The 16,983-nt window shown below is 42.4% G+C and overlaps 1 protein-coding gene and 1 long non-coding RNA gene across 6 annotated transcripts in view; one reads left to right on the top strand and one right to left on the bottom strand.

The window, feature by feature from the left end:
• Positions 1-5,509, bottom strand: part of METTL14 (methyltransferase 14, N6-adenosine-methyltransferase subunit) — a 33,756-nt gene extending 28,247 nt beyond the window's left edge. For 2 of the 5 annotated variants that reach the window (XR_006280896.1, XM_038399223.2), the window contains exons 1-3: positions 5,235-5,385; positions 4,637-4,725; positions 3,566-3,650 (exon numbers count right to left, since the gene is read on the bottom strand). Coding sequence is in view for 4 of the 5 variants with exons in the window: in XM_038399223.2 (XP_038255151.1) it covers positions 3,566-3,650; positions 4,637-4,725; positions 5,235-5,351 (291 nt within the window). In the remaining variant the exon portion in view is untranslated. Of the gene's footprint in view, positions 1-3,565; positions 3,651-4,233; positions 4,396-4,636; positions 4,726-5,234 lie in introns of those variants that run through there. The other 3 variants (XM_043513424.1, XM_043513425.1, XM_038399224.2) reach the window with 2 other exon arrangements.
• Positions 5,510-6,192: 683 nt separating this feature from the next.
• On the top strand, positions 6,193-8,814 carry LOC122459797. The gene is made up of 3 exons (XR_006280724.1): positions 6,193-6,315; positions 8,317-8,553; positions 8,676-8,814. It is a non-coding gene; the product is annotated as an uncharacterized LOC122459797 (long non-coding RNA).
• Positions 8,815-16,983: the final 8,169 nt, after the last annotated feature.

Genomic DNA, 16,983 nt, shown 5'->3' with positions numbered 1-16,983 from the left:
ATATGTGGTGCTTTACACAACACAAAATCAGATATGCACTGACCTGAAGAGTTTACACTCCCTTTTTATATATACCCACTAAAGTATTTTTTTGTGCAGGGGAAACCAGAAAGCCTTAATAATTAAGACTCCCTCTTGTGAGTTACTACCAATGTTTTAATGAGTCACCACAGCCCATCATACAAGCCAACACTTAACTCCTTCTCCCCAACCATATCTTCAAAAAAATACCTAACCAACAAACAACTCAAAGCTTTTACAAAAAGGGTGACTGGCTAACTGCTACCTTTAAAGAACTACAAGAAATTTCCTTTCCCTGTAAAGATAATCATCATGTATGTACACTCCCACTCAAGACTACAAAACTAGAAGGATGCCAGTCTAGTACATTCACAATCTAAAGTACAACAGTGTCCAGAGCAAGTGTCGGTTCTGCTCAGTGTATCACTCTCAGTGTATTACTTGTGAACACAAGCTCCAGTCACCTGCCCTGTATAAACCAAATGGGTTTATCATGCATCTTCAGAGTAACTACACTGGGAGAAAATACAGGACAGTCAACTCTCTCTTTAGTTTCATATTACAATTGAAAACATACAGTAAGGGAAAATGGTTAATTTTTTGGTCTTAAAAACAGAAGTTCATTGGGACAGTGGTTAAATCTTTGAACCTGGGTATCCCTCACCAATTTTCCCCCAGAAGTTATGCCTCTCTTCCCTGCCCTCAATCTCTTGGTTTTCTGTAGTTTTTTAAGTCCCATGTCAAAGGTGGTCTGCTCACCTGAAGTTGATTGTGGAGTCTAGGCCTTAGATTGCAAGTTCCCCTTGGAGAAAGGAATGTTTAATTTTTTTGTCCATACAGTTTGCTGAGGCAATGAGACCCCAAAACTGATTGGTTTCTATAGCAATACAAATCGTAAAATAGGCTACAGCAGCTAGTAGCAAGTAGAAGTAGCACGTGATCTATAACAGTTCACAGAACACAATTTAAAAAATGCCAATATAAAAACACCTCTCTATTCCTTAAGCCTAGCAGTTAAACAATTTTTTTTTAAATGGCACAGAGGAGAGAAAATATCAGTGCTACATACAGGATTTCACAACTCCTGAGAAACACACACAAAAAAAAACTGGTTTCAGAGTAGCAGCCGTGTTAGTCTCTATTCTCAAAAAGAAAAGAAATATTTGTGGCACCTTAGAGACTAACAAATTTATTTGAGCATAAATTTCCGTGAGCTACAGCTCACTTCATCAGATGCATTCAGTGGACAATACAGTGGGGAGATGATTTATATACATAGAGAACATGAAACAATGGGTGTTATCATACACACTGTGAGGAGAGTAATCACAGCGGGGGGGGCCGGGGGTGAGAGAAGAAAACCTTTTGCAGTGATAATCAAGGTGGGCCATTTCCAGCAGTTGACAAGAAGGTCTGAGGAACAGTGGGGGGGAAGAAAGGGATAATATGGGGAAATAGTTTTACTTTGTGTAATGACACATCCACTCCCAGTCTTTATTCAAGCCTAAGTTAATTGTATCCAGTTTGCAAATTAATTCCAATTCAGCAGTCTCTCGTTGGAGTTTGTTTTTGAAGGTTTTTTTTGAATAGCCACTTTTAGGTCTGTAATCGAGTGACCAAGGAGATTGAAGTGTTCTCCGACTGGTTTTTGAATGTTATAATTCTTGACATCTGATTTGTGTCCATTTATTCTTTTACATAGAGACTGTCCAGTTTGACCAATGTACATGCCAGAGAGGCATTGCTGGCACATGATGGCATATGTCACATTGGTAGATGCGCAGGTGAACGCAGGTTTTCTCCCCCCCCCGACTTTGATGGTAATAGCTCATCTTAACTGATCACTCTCCTGACAGCGTGTATGATAACACCCATTGTGTCATGTTCTCTGTGTATATAAATCTCCCCACTGTATTTTCCACTGAAAGCATCCGATGAAGTGAGCTGTAGCTCACGAAAGCTTATGCTCAAATAAATTTGTTAGTCTCTAAGGTGCCACAAGTACTCCTTTTCTTTTTACCAAAAAAAAACAAAAAACAAACAAACAACAACAAAAAAACCTGACTTTGTACTCCAAAAAAGTACAAATTGCTCTTTATTTACTTTTACTTCAGTAATGTTAACATGGCAACTAAACATTAATGAATTATCTACATTACTACCTAAGGCTCTTCTATCTTAAGCAACATGATTTCAGTATCAGAAATTCTCAAGTGTCTGGGTGGTGAAATGATTTAGGGCACTACTTCTCATTTCTGAAAACCTGGGCTCAACCTTGCTTTAGATAACACAATGAGCTTTTTATTCTCTATTATTCACTTGACAGATTTTTGTCTGTATAACAAAACCACAACATAATTAGGCATTATTAGCCACCTATGCTCACTATAACTCTGGAATTAGAAGAATACTGAGAGTGTTGCAGGTCCAGACTGCAGTGAGAGATAAGCAGTACTATGTCTCGTTTTCATAAACCTGACAAAATCAATCTGTAACTGTTTATTAGTGTTATCCCAAGGGGCATATTCAGTCTAGTGCAGCCGTTCCCAAACTTCGTTCACAGTTTGGTCCTGGCAGGCCACAAGACGCTGTGTTTACCCGAGTGTCTGCAGGTACAGCCTCTCACAGCTCCCAATGGCCGGGGTTCGCTGTTCCCAGCCAATGGGAGCTGTGGCCCGCAAAACATACTGTACTTGCGCTGCAAAATATTTATTCTTAGCCAGCAACTCATTTCCCGTTTTGGTAATGCAACCTCTTTCTCTTTGGCCTCTCAACACATACATATCACAATTTCTTTTCATACAACATTGCTAGTAACATGTTCCTAGCCAATTCCTATGACCACATCACACCTTCCTTTGAATCTGTCCACTGGTTTGCTCACCCTTCACCACCATACTCGTCTGTGCTATCAAGGCCCTCCCTAACTCTGCCCTTCCACATCTATTCAAACTTGTCTCTTTCAATACCGCCCACATTCTCACAGTAATCATCCCCATATTCCAACGACCTCCATGAGAAAAATAATTAAGCCTTCAGATGTTACTATGTACCAAGACTAGAACAATGCACCACAACTGCATCCAAGGGGTTCTCCTCATCACCTAAACTTCCTCGCTAGATCAAAGACAATCCATGGAAGACACTTAATCATTAAATATACGTTAAACAGCAATTCATGACAGGTTTCAGAGTAGCAGCTGTGTTAGTCTGTATCCGCAAAAAGAAAAGAAGGACTTGTGGCACCTTAGAGACTAACAAATTTATTTGAGCATAAGCTTTGAATGCATCCGATGAAGTGAGCTGTAGCTCACGAAAGCTTATGCTCAAATAAATTTGTTAGTCTCTAAGGTGCCACAAGTCCTCCTTTTCTTTTAGCCCTACATGAGGCCTATCAATACCATGAAATATAATCTAACAGTTTTAGTGACTGACTTCCTGAAATAAGTTTCCCACAAAACTAATCTTTTATCATTCAGCACAGAAAGTTCACCACTTTAAAAAAATTCTGTTTCTTGGACTGTTATTTCATTGTCTTTTTAACCTTATATTCTTCAATTTCTTCTTCATCAGCCTCTCCCTCATCTGGATATTTCCGTTTTGCATTTGGTGCTGAAGTATAAGAAGCCCTAAAAACATAGAAAAGTCATAGATATAAAGCAATTTCTCTCTCTTCACTACATTAGAACATATTTCATAATCTGGGATTATCGGCAATGGGTGCATATTGGTTTCTGAATTGAATTTAAGAGCTGGTTTTAATCTATAAAGCCTAAAATGGCTTGGGACCGCCTCTCTCATAATACCATACTGCCACAGCTTTCTGACAAAAGAACTCTTTTAAAGAGTTCTAACTTATTTTCTTAGTTGTTTACATTGCTAGAACCTTAAAATAACACATTTATTTTGCAGTGTTTCGAACTGACCAGACCCTAATGATCAGATTATTAGTTCAGTTGAAGCAGTGTAAATCCAGTAATCATTCCTATTGAAGTTAGGATTTCATTAGTGTAAATGTGGAGTAACTGAAATTAGTTTCTGTCTCCAAGGATTACTTTGAAGACAGGGGCTAAATCCTGCTTGCCTTACTCAAACAAAGGGATTTCTTATACGATTATGGTAAGCATGTTTTGGCTCCAATATTGTTACAATTTGGTTGGCTAGGGTATTTGTTTTACTATTTCTGTGTTTATGTGTGTTGTACAGTTTTACATTTTGTTTTTATAGTCCTCCAGGACTGGCTAACAACCACCTCAGTTCAACATCCAGCATTGTACCAAATGCTAGCTAAACATATCTAACAAAGGCTTCTCTCCTAGTCAATTAAGAGATGTTTTAAGGTTTCCCTTTGAAATATAAGTGGAAAGAATGAGGTTATTTTTAGAACAAAATCTCAGTAAGACAGTAAGATTTATGAGCAGAGGCCTTTGATTGTGAAATATTTTTTAATTCTTCTTTTCTGATATGGACTAACGTTTCTTTACTTCTGTTAACCTGGATGGAAAAAAAATGCTCGTCTTATAAAACTGATCCTGCTCTTTTCTCCCTCTTTCAAAAAACGATCATTACATTGAGCAAAAACTGATTTTTAACAGAGAACTGCTTCGATACAGACCTGCAGGTTTCTCTCGTTTCAGCGATTTCCCTCTGATCATCTTTGCTGTTCAATATGGCACCAATACTATCCGCACTTTCAGCTCCCAACTGAAGGAAGGGCAATACACACACACACATATATATATATGTTACAGCTCAGCAAAAAGTAACGGCCACAATAACCTCAAACCCAACCTAAGCCGGCTAGTTTCTGCACCGGGGATGCTCTGATCACTGACCCCGCGCTATGCAACAGTCCCTCCCACGCTGGCTCCTACAGCCACGTTCAGCACACACTGTATTGGAGACCAGCAGCGTAGCAGAGTCGGGACGGGGCTTGGGGACACACGCGGGCACGGCCCGGGGCACGCGGCCTCCCCCGCGCCCCGGGCCCGCCGCCGCCCTCGGGACCTAACCGCCAGGGGCCAGGGGGAGGGGCCCCGGGCAACCCCGCACCTGCCAGCGCTAGGCCTAGCGCGCCTGCCGCGGCTGTGTGGGCGGGGTCAGAGCAGCCGAGACACACGCCCCTCCGCGGCGGGAGCTGCTCTCCGGGAGTGCTGCGGCCCGGCCCGGCACCTACATTCCCTCGTGTCTACCCCGCTCCCCTCCCCCGCTACCTGCTGAGCCAGGAGCTGCCGGCGCAGTTTCTGTCGCTCCCTGATCTCCTGAAGCCGGCTGTTCATCGCCATGCAATGGACGGGGGGGCCCGCCGCAGGCGCTTCTTTAAACGTCATTTCCGCTTCCTGCCCTGACTCCCCGCCAGGCCGAGTCCCAAGCGCGCTAACCACGTGACCAAGACGGTTGCTCTCTGCCCCCCCCCCCGGCGGCCATCTTTGCTCAGGGCAAGAACCCTAGGATGCCCGGTCTTCGCACGGGCAGCTGTGGTGGATGTGGCTAGACTGTGTTACGTGTCTGTTAATAAACGGGCACCAGGGACCAAGTGCCCCATGATCACAGGGCCTCATCCCAGCCACTACCACGGTCTGTCGCTGCCTCACCCATCCCTCCAGTGTAGGGTGACCAGATGTCCCGATTTTATAGGGACAGTCCCGATTTTGGGCCTTTTTCTTATATATGCTCCTATTACCCCCCCACCCTCCCGATTTTTCACCCTTGCTGTCTGGTCACCCTACTCCAGTGACACCTCCCAGCCTGTGTCCTGTGCCTGCGCACTGTAGGCTGTACTGCAATAACAGCCGACCGGAAGGCACTATTTGTCTGATTTATACTGTGCCTGACTTTGTACCACACGGGCTAGTGCGCGTTATGAAAGTAAACTCTGTTCCTTAGTTTTCACACTCGTGTCCTGTATTTCCTTGGCTCCTTGCTGGGCCCTGTACGTGTGGGGCAGACATGCCATGATTAAGGCCCTACCAAATGCACTGTCCATTTTGGCCAATCTCATGGTCATGGAATTTTAAAAATAGTAAATTTTACGATTTCGGATATTTAAATCTGAAATTTCACAGTGTTGTAACTGTGGGGGTCCAAAAGGGGACCATAGTGGGGGGTCGCAAGGCTATTGTGGGGGTGGGTCACAGTATACCGTGATACTCCAAACCACCGTGGAGGTTACTGCAGTCTGGGGAGGTTCCCGGAGGTGAGTCTGACCCAGTCCCAAGAGTGGCCCCTGCAGGGGAAGAGGAAGTCTCATCCCTCTGCAGCCTGTCCAGACTAGCATCTGGAGACGAGCACACGGTAAGAGCCCTCAGCTCTGTCCCTCCCCTACACTAGCCAGATTTCACGGGGGATATCAGATTTCATGGTCCATGATGCATTTTTCACAGCCATTAATTTGGTAGGACCCTAGCAATGATATGTCTTACAGTCTCACAAGTCAGCACTAATCCCAGGATGCAACAATGCAAAAATGCCACAATACGATATCACCGCATTGCAATAAAATTTCATATCAAAACACAACTCCTTCACTTCAGACTGCAACTCAAATGCGGAATAATGCAATATTCTCATATTGCAACACAACATCCACATTAAAAATGCAACATTCTATTGCCAAAATTACTGGAAAATAAATGGACTATCGTGTTCTGCTTTTAGCAACAAAGCCATGAACCAGAATCCAGTTGTATATGAATCCAGATAATATGATAGATGTATATTTGTATAAAAGTTAGTATTTTTTAAAATTAGATTTAAGGATACATGATATGATTACCACCATATGGCTTTCACCATTTGAAATGTGGTACAGTTCCTAACTGTGCTAAGCCTGCCTTCTGCTATCCTCTTTATCAGTTGCTCTATTTTCTCACATCCTAACCCTAACCCTAACTGCATCCTCTCACACCTAATAGCTGAGATTTTTATTCCATATCTGTCTACAAATCTAGGTTCTTATATGGCCCCTATGGCCGTAGATTTTAAATGCTGTAACTGAGCAGCATCTGTTGGATAGTAAATCACATCAGTATTTAAATATTGTTAGATACTATTTGATACTATTTGTTTGAGAGTGAATCACACCAGTATATTTCAGCCTATTGGGAAAGACTCCAACTAGGTCACAGCCTATGATTTGAAGGGGAAAAAATCAAAATCAAAATCCTGAAGATACTAGGGCCTACCAGAAGCAAATAAAGGGGAAGCAAGAAATTCCTACTGCTGTCAGCACCTTTGTACTCCTCATCTTGACTCTGTTGCAGTGAATCCCTCCCTCCTCTAATCTTAACACAGCTCTATGCTCCCAGGCAAAGTAGCTCTTCAAAATGCTGCAAAGTCAGCTTTATTCAGTTATTCCACATTTTCCAATCCCTGGTTGATCAGAAAAGTGGATTTGGAGAGACAAAAGGCGGGGGTGGGAGGGGGAAACAGACGGGTATCTATACTCAAGCATCTGTAGAAGCTTTGTAGCCTGAGAAATCTTGAGATGAAAGCCATCACCAATAATAGATGGAGCTATTTAAGCATATTTTAGATAAAGAAAACAAAATTGATCAAAGAAAATCATTCATGGAAGGTAAAAGAGACCAGACTGTTGACTAGGCAGTTTTGTAGTTAGACAAAGGAGAAACAGTAGGAGAGTAATGTATGAACTGGATCCTAGTTACCAAATGTTTGACTGGCTGAAACTGCTTAATGACCCTTAAGTATATCATTTTGGGATCGAATTAATGCCATAAGATGAATGCTTTTCAAGACAACCATGTAAATCTTCATGAAGAAAAAGGCCACTCATCCATTATCTTTTACTGTATGTGTCCCTGGAGTATTTAAACATATGGCTTTTTCTTGGGTTCATTCCTGGTTTTAAATTTAAAAGAGAAAGAGAGAGAGAAAGAGAGAGAGAGAGAGAGAAATGTAGGTGAAATCCCTTTTAAAACAGTTGTAATCTCCCATTCACAGCTGCTGCCAATACTGACCTTTCAACTGTGTTATTTATATGAAGTGTTTTGTGTAAGGGATAAACATCAGTTTTACAGAAATGCCCAGTTAGCAAGAATTAGAATGATATTTAATGAGGATCTGATTACTATGAAACTGTGAAGTGTGTGTGTGCGTGTGTGTGTGCAAGGAACAGTTTTCCCATGAATAAGTGCAATTTGCAGTATTTTGCAGGGGAGATAATATGTAGGCTAAAATGTCAAGAAAATATTGGGGAAATTCTAAATAATAAACCTAACTTAAAATGTGTAAGCATCATCATATCATGGAGTAATTACATATATTGCTTTGCAGGTCTATGGTGGCTTTTCTTCAAAAGGATGCTGTGACAGATATGGCAAGTTCCCGCAACATCCTGGCAAACCTTATTGAATTAAGTTTAAGTATTTTAGGAGTTCATTGCATTAAAAATACAAATATTACTGTGGACCGTATATAACTTCTTTAAGAGCCATGACTAATGTAAATCTTAGGAAATCTTACAAACTTCAAAGGAGTCTTTGAAACAATGTGCTAGCTAGATAAACAAAGGTAAGTGGGATTCCCAGGAAACACTTGGGAGGAGGAGAAAGCCACTTCTCACTTCCAGACCCATCCTTTTGATGCTGCTGCCTGAGGAGAAACTCATTGTCTGCTGATATCTCTTTCTTTAGGACCAGACCAGAGACCCAAAGTGGATAAAAGAGTGACTCACAGATTCATGGGTGTGTTTGTTCTGAGCTAACAGCTGTTATGAATTTATGATTACAGAAAAACCCCCTTGGTGATGGATTTTAATGTTCACAGGCCAGAACCCTGTTGGAGTCAGTGGGTGATCTCTAGGAAGCTTATTCATATGCATGTCGATTCTTTCATTGTTTTTAATATTTTTCTGTAATGATTTTGCCTTGAGAATAAATATGCTTGCTTTGAAAGAGCTGTGTGGTAACTTAACTGTATCAATTACACTGTTCATTGCCTCTGAGAAGACAAAGCAGGCCTGCTCAAGCAATCTGTATTGCTGGGGGATTCACAATGTAGTCAGGGAACTGTGCAGCCTGGAATTTCCCTGTCAGAAGGAAGAGAGACACACATGTCTTTCTTTGCCCTAAGAGAGGAGACAGCAACGGGAAGCCTGAAATTGGATGCCTTTCCTGGATCACAAGGGTGATATACAAGTATCAGGGGATAGCCATGTTAGCCTGTATCTACAAAAACAAGGAGTCCGGTGGCACCTTAAAGACTAACAGATTTATTTGAGCATAAACTTTTGTGGGTAAAAACCCCACTTCTTCAGATGCATGGAGTGAAAATTACAGATGCAGACATAATATACTGACACATGAAGAGAAGGGAGTTACCTCACAAGTGGAGAACCAGTGCTGACAGGGCCAATTCGATCAGGGTGGATGTAGTCCACGCCCAATAATAGATGAGGAGGTGTCAATTCCAGGAAAGGCAAAACTGCTTTTGTAATGAGCCAGCCACTCCCAGTCCCTATTTTATCCCAAATTAATGGTGTTAAATTTGCAAATGAATTTTAGTTCTGATGTTTCTCTTTGAAATCTATTTCTGAAGTTTTTTTTGTTCAAGTATAGCTACTTTCAAATCTGTTATAGAATGTCCAGGTAGATTGAATGAAGTGTTCTCCTACTGGCTTTTGTATGTTACCATTCCTGATATCTGATTTGTGTCCATTTATTCTTTTACATAGGGACTGTCCAGTTTGGCCAATGTACATGGCAGAGGGACATTGCTGGCACATGATGGCATATATAACATTAGTAGACGTGCAGGTGAATGAGCCTCTGATGGCTGATGTGGTTGGGTCCTCTGATGGTGTCACTAGAGTAGATATGGGGACAGAGTAGGCAACGAGGTTTGCTACAGGGATTGGTTCCTGGGTTAATGTTTTTGTGGTGTGGCGTGGTGTATAGTTGCTGGTGAGTATTTGCTTCAGGTTGGGGGGCTGTCTGTAAGCGAGGACTGGCCTGCCTCCCAAGGTCTGGGAGAGTAAGGGATCATTTTCCAGGATAGGTTGTAGAGCGTTGATAATGTGCTGTAGAGGTTTTAGCTGGGGGCTGTACGTGATGGCCAGTGGTGTTCTGTTATTTTCCTTGTTGGGCCTGTCCTGAAGTCAGTGATTTCTGGGTATCTGTCTCGCTCTGTCAATCTGTTTCCTCACTTCCCCAGGTGGGTATTGTAGTTTAAGAATGCTTGATAAAGATCTTGTAAGTGTTTGTTTCTGTCTGAGGGATTGGAGCAAATTCGATTGTATCTTAGGGGTTGGCTGTAGACAATGGATCGTGTGATGTGTCCTGGATGGAAGCTGGAGGCATGTATAGCGGTCAGTAGGTTTCCGGTATAGGGTGGTGTTTATGTGACCATCACTTATTTGCACTGTAGTGTCCAGGAAGTGGATCTCTTATGTGGACTAGTCCAGGCTGAGGTTGATGGTGGGGGGAAAATTGTTGAAATCATGGTGGAATTCTTCAAGAGCCTGCTTCCCATGAGTCCATATGATGAAGATATCATCAATGTAGCACAAGTAGAGGAGGGAACGAGAGCTGAGGAAGCGTTGTTCTAAGTCAGTCATAAAAATGTTGGCATACTGTGGGGCCATGCGGGTACCCACAACAGTGCCACTGACTTGAAGGTATAAGTTGTCTCCAAATCTGAAATGGTTGTGGGTGAGGACAAAGTCACAAAGCTCAGCCACCAGCTGTGGCCTCATCAGGGATACTGTTCCTGACAGCTTGTAGTCCATCCATCCTCATGTGGAATATTGGTATAAAGAGCTTCTACATCCCTGGTGGCCAGGATGGTGTTTTCAGGAAGATCACCAATGCATTGTAGTTTCCTCAGAAAGTCAGTGGTGTCTCAAAGATAGCTAGGAGTGGTGGTAGAGTAGGGTTTGAGGAGAGAGTCCAAGTAGCCAGATAATCCTGTTGTAAGAGTGCCAATGCCTGAGATGATGGGGCTTCCAGGGTTTCCAGGTTTATGGATCTTGGGTAGCAGATAGAATACCCCTGGTTAGGGTCTGGGGGTATGTCCGTATAGTTTTGTTCCCATGCTGTAGCAGGGAGTTTCTTAAGCAGATAGTGTAGTTTCCTTTGGTACTCCTCAGTGGGGTCAGAGGATAGTGGTCTGTTAAATGTAGTGTTGGAGAGTTGCCTGACAACCTCCTGTTCATAATCCGACCTGTTTATTATGACCACAGCACCTCCTTTGTCTGCCCCTTTGATTATAATGTCAGAGTTGTTTCTGAGGCTGTGGATGGCATTGTGTTTTGTATGGCTGAGGTTATGGGGCAAGTGATGCTGTTTGTTCACAATTTCAGCCTGTGCACATCGGTGGAAGCATTCTATGTAGAAGTCCAGTCTATCATTTTGACTGTTAGGAGGAGTCCATGCAGAATTCTTCTTCTTGTAGTGTTGGTAGGAGGGTTCCTGTGGGTCAGTGCGCTGTTCAGTGGTGTGTTGAAAATATTCCTTAAGTAGGAGACAACAAAAGTAGGCTTCCAGTTCACCGCAGAACTGTATCATGTTCATGGGGGTGGTGGGGCAGAAAGAGAGTCCCCGAGATAGGACAGACTCTTCCACCAGGCTAAGTGTGTCATTGGATAGATTAACAATATTGTTAGGTGAGTTGAGGTACCACTGTTGTAGCCCTCTGTGGCATGTAGGAGTTTAGATAGTTTACTGTCCTTTTTCCTCTGTAGAGAAGTTAAGTGTGCATTGTAAATGGCTTGTGTTGTTTTGTAAAGTCCAGCTACATGGAAATTTGTGTGGAAGGTTGGTTTTGTATGAGTGTCTCCAGTTTTGAGAGCTTATTCTTGATCTTCTCCTGTCTGCTGTACAGGATGCTGAACAGGTGGTTCCTCAGTTTCTTTGAGAGTGTGTGGCACAGTCTCTCACCATAGTCAATGTAGTATGTCAATTGCAATGGATTTTTTACCTTCAGTCCATTTGATATGATGCGTGATATACAGGTACAATTGCCTTGAGGTATGATAGGTGTGTTACTTGATCCTTGTAAAAGTCCCATGCTCAGAAAGTTCCCACTGTGTGACGGTAAACTTCCCCCTAGATTTTAACTGTTTCAGTGCTGCCTAATTTTATAACCTTTTTACATATGTATGGCATACTATTGATTCTTAGAAAAAAGTTGGGACAAAATACTTTTCCAGTGGTACTTCAGATACCAGATACAGTCCATTAAGTTCCAATGAAGCACCTGTTCTCTCAGTGGATGTCAACAATTCATACAACATTACCATGCTATACTACCACACGGAGCTTGCAAATGAGTACAGCCGCAAAAATATTTTAGAAAAAAAGAAATGAAAACACTTTGATTTTTTAAAAATATTTTATGTTACAGTTTGAGAGTAGGACTGTGACTTAGGCAAATCTCCAGACTGTGACACAGATGTGGCAGTAATCCTCCTGCAGAGTCCCAATACTCTTCACTTTGTGAGAAAACAAACAAGAAGCTTTTTGATGCATTACATATGAATTAAACCCAAATCACTTTTAAACATGAGTGGCCCAATGGGCTTCAGGCCTGCATATCTAAAGGGAAATTTGATTCCTGGTTATTTTGGAAATAATACGTCTTATTCTCAGTTATTTCGTTCTTGCACTTGTGGTCAGGAGGGAGGAGTGTAGGGGGGGAAGATGGCTTTAAACCATGTTTATGCTTCCTGTATTCTGTATTCTGTATTCTTCCTGTATTCTGGAGCCTGCCTTGCCTATGTAAATTAGGGCAACTCTAAATTATGCTCTGTCTCCTATGGCCTCCAATGAACCCTGGGTGCATCTTTGCAACATGCCAAGATACATCTGAGCTGAAGACTGGGAGTTTGCTCTCGCTCTCTCTCGCTCTCTCTTTCAATGCTGGTGTTAAAATTACTTTTATGGCTACTTAGTTTCCTGACTTTTCCTTATCTAGTTTCATTGATTCTAAAGCATTGATCTTTACACTTTGCTTGCATTTTTGTGATGGTTCAAAGGGTGTTTCTTGCTGAATTTTTATAGTGTTTTTCCTCTGATTTTTGGCATTTTAACCTTTTATTCATCCTTATTGAATTTATTCCAAATGGTTATACCACAAAAACCTATTTTTGGCCAATTAGCAATTGAAACAAATGGAAGAATGAAACAAGGATCACCAAGCTTGATTCAAATGCCTCTGAATAGGCTTCGGTTCCCAGTGCCTTCCTAAGGGAAACTGATGAAACAGTAAGGAAATATCAAAAATTGTCACAGTATTCTAACACATTTTAATGTTTGTTCTTCCCAAATAGATAAATTGTTCCTACACTTGTCAGACCAGAAAATGTGAACAGCAAGAGCTGGAAAATAGGAGTGTTTAGTTTTCTATTATAACCAAAGACAGTGTTCTTTCACCATGCAGTATTCTAATGTGGTGCCAGATGTTACTCTGTGTTTCTATTGTACCAGCTGGGTATTTGATGTCAACAATTTGATGCAGAGCAAATCTAAAACTGCGACAAGGAAATTACAGCAGTATGGATTAATGCAGAAAAATAATATTTTCACTCATTAACTTTTCTCAAATCTCAGATGGAGATTTCATACTACTATACCTCTGAATTCTGTAAGAGGATTTAATACCTCCCTTAGGGACGAGGTTACTACTTATACCATCCCATCTATAGAAACTCCATGGAAAAATAAACACTATTTCAAATTACTGTACACTTTGCTAATACTGTTGGCTGTAATGAATACAGGAGAAGTCCCTGCACAGTAACAAAATCACTTCCTCTTGGATATATGGACTTCCACAAATATATATAGCTATGATGTAGGAGAAGTTTGTATGAGTATGCATACTATTTTTAGAGCTGGTTGGTAAGACAAGCTAGTTTTAATTTTACTCTAAAGGCTGTGGAAAATAGAAGATCATGTTATATATCTGTACTGCTTGAAAATAAAAAGCTAATATTATTGCAAAATGCTGTTTGCTCTTTCCTCTTCTTTTGTATGTGGTGCCATTTGGCTTTCTGAGGTGTCTACATTATATGCACGTTGTAGTCAGTTATTTTCTATTAATAAATATTGGGCCAAAATAGGCCAATCTGAAGCCAAAGAGAGCTGCATTTATGCAAACCTCACAGCACAATTCAGCCTATGGCTTTGGTTTTGACAACTGACCTTGGAGAATATTGTTTATAGTGTCAGATGCAGAGAATAAGGGCATGACTCCCTGGTGCTCTGCACCTTTTACTACTGAAGGCATTCTGTGCCAAAATATTAAAAATTATGCCCCTCAAAAATAAAAATGTGATTATTTTAAAATTCTACACAATTCTGCAAATTTTATTTGTCAAATAAATGTGGAGGCTCCAGAATGGCATGGAGAGCTCAGGCCATTGGCTGCACAGAGGTGGGAGATCACTGTGCAGCTTCCCCGGGACACGGATTCAGCGGTGAGGCTGCACCCAACTCTGACACGGCACAAGGACTGGGCCTGCCCCAAAAACACCCTATGGCTTTGCCCCTCTGATCCAGGTGCACCAGGTGTGAGCAGGCAGGCTCAGCAAGGCAGGAGCCAAGTGTGGAGGAGCTTAGTCGGGGGGGAGGATCCAGGTGTGGGTTGAGAGGGTTCTGTGTGGGGCAATCTAGGTGTGGGTGGCTCAGTGGGGGATCCGGTGGGGGGGAATCTGGATGCACAGAGGCTTGTTGGGGGGTTCTGGGTGCAACGGTAATGGGACTCTGCAGGGGGGGTCCATATGAAGCATCAAGTGAATAGTTGGAGCTCAGTTGTGGGGAGTCTGGATGTGGGGGAGATAGAGCTTGGCAGGTAGATACAGGTGTGGGGGACTCAGTGGGGGGTCCAGATGCAGCTGATTGGGGCTTGGTGAGGTGGGGATCCCGGTGTGGGTGGCTCATCGGGGTGGTCCAGGTGCAGGGGAAGTGAGGCTCATCAGGGGGACGGTTCTGAGTGTGTGGGAGGGTGAGGTTCGGTAGGAGGGTCTCGGTATGAGGGTGTCTGGATGCACAGGGGCTGGGCGGATGGGGGAGCAGCTCCCTGTTTAGGGATCCCTCCCCCTGCAGCTGAGGAACAATGGGTGCAGGAAGTGGGGACGGGGGTGGAGTTTGCAGAGCTTCTTTCAGCTGGGGGAGAAATCTGGGGGTGGGTCTGACCCAGCCCCGGATGCCGTGCAAAGGAAGAAGAAATACCTCCTCCCAGCCCAGCCGGGACTAGCAGCTGAGCCTGGCACAGAGTAGGAGCCGCCAGCCGGGTCTTTCCCAGTCCTGCCTCCTGCCCCACAATGATTTACCTCTCTGCCTGCTGCCGAGCCCCTGAAACATACTGCGGAGGAGGATCATATGACCACTCTTGTGGCGTATCTTTGCTTCCTTGTGAGAAAATCATTTTTCTGCAGGGAAGCAAATAAATCTGCGGGGGAACATAATTCTGCACATGCTCAGTGGTGCAGAATTGCCCCAGGAGTAACCTTTTGTAATTTACACTGGTACAAAGTGAGTGCCCAGTGGATATAAAACACTACTAAACAAGAATGGGTACATTTTACACCCAGTTGGCATTCACGTTGCGCTGATGTAAATGACTATGCAAGGTGCAGGGCAACACAGAACCAGTTCCAATATATTGGGTTAATAAACCACTGCTATTTCACTCTGCACTGTTGTAAATTACTAAACGAGGTGCAGAAAATCATGCACAAGCTTTCGTCTTAATAAAACACTATCTCAGATCAATCCTCCTTCCCTTTGCAAAGCTGAAGCCAAATTATGTCGAAATAAATACTCAATTAAATTGCTAAATTAAGACCAACCACTGAATGATCAAATAGATGCAATGGATGGCATGACATCTTTCATCTCAAATCAAAGAAAGAGAAAATGATCTAGTATGATTTGAGCACAAGACTAGCACTCAAAAAGTCTGGGTTTTATTCCTGGCTGTCTCACATACTTCACATGTGATTTTAGACAAGTCACTTAGGCCTATTTATTGAAAAACGCCTACTAATCTTGGTAGCCTTAATTCTTGAACCCACTCGGAGCACCTACAATTCCCATTGATTTCAGTTGTGTGTGCTCTCCAACTCTTTATAGATATGCCCCTTAAATTACACATCACACCCTCTTGTAAATGTGGTACCTATGCTGGTATACTAATCAGTTGTACTTGCTATGGAGAAATCCTGTTTCTTGTTTGGGAGAAAGGCTCCTTTAAGCCCAATTTTCCCGATTTGCACACCACAAATAGGATTTAGCCCTTTGTAACAAAATATTCTATATTTTCTGTTGCTACCTCCTGAAGTAGTAATCCAGTTCAACAGAACAAGTAAGTATTTTCCTATGTACTACATATGGCCTGAACCAAACCTGAACCATTTACAGCAGTAGTGTAAGAGTAGAATTTGCTCTATAGTTCCAGGAAATTTAGGCATTCCAGTTTTGGTTAGACCACTAGATTGTAATACCCTGACTCACATAAGATCTTACTCCATGTGAAGACAATGGGATTCTTCACAGAGAAACTAATAAATGTGAGGTTTCAGAGTAGCAGCCGTGTTAGTCTGTATTCGCAAAAAGAAAAGGAGTACTTGTGGCACCTTAGAGACTAACAAATTTATTTGAGCATAAGCTTTCGTGAGCTACAGCTCACTTCATCGGATGCATTTGGTGGAAAAAACAGAGGAGAGATTTATATACACACACACAGAGAACATGAAACAATGGGTTTATCATACACACTGTAAGGAGAGTGATCACTTAAGATAAGCTATCACCAGCAGCAGGGGGGGGGAAAGGAGGAAAACCTTTCATGGTGACAAGCAAGGTAGGCTAATTCCAGCAGTTAACAAGAATATCAGAGGAACAGTGGGGGGTGGGGTGGGAGGGAGAAATACCATGGGGAAATAATTTTACTTTGTGTAATGACTCATCCATTCCCAGTCTCTATTCAAGCCTAAGTTAA

Source organism: Dermochelys coriacea, chromosome 4, assembly GCF_009764565.3.
Source record: "Dermochelys coriacea isolate rDerCor1 chromosome 4, rDerCor1.pri.v4, whole genome shotgun sequence".
Classification (NCBI taxonomy): domain Eukaryota; kingdom Metazoa; phylum Chordata; order Testudines; family Dermochelyidae; genus Dermochelys; species Dermochelys coriacea.
Note: the sequence above shows the minus strand (reverse complement) of the source record. Positions and strands in the feature narration are given on the sequence as shown.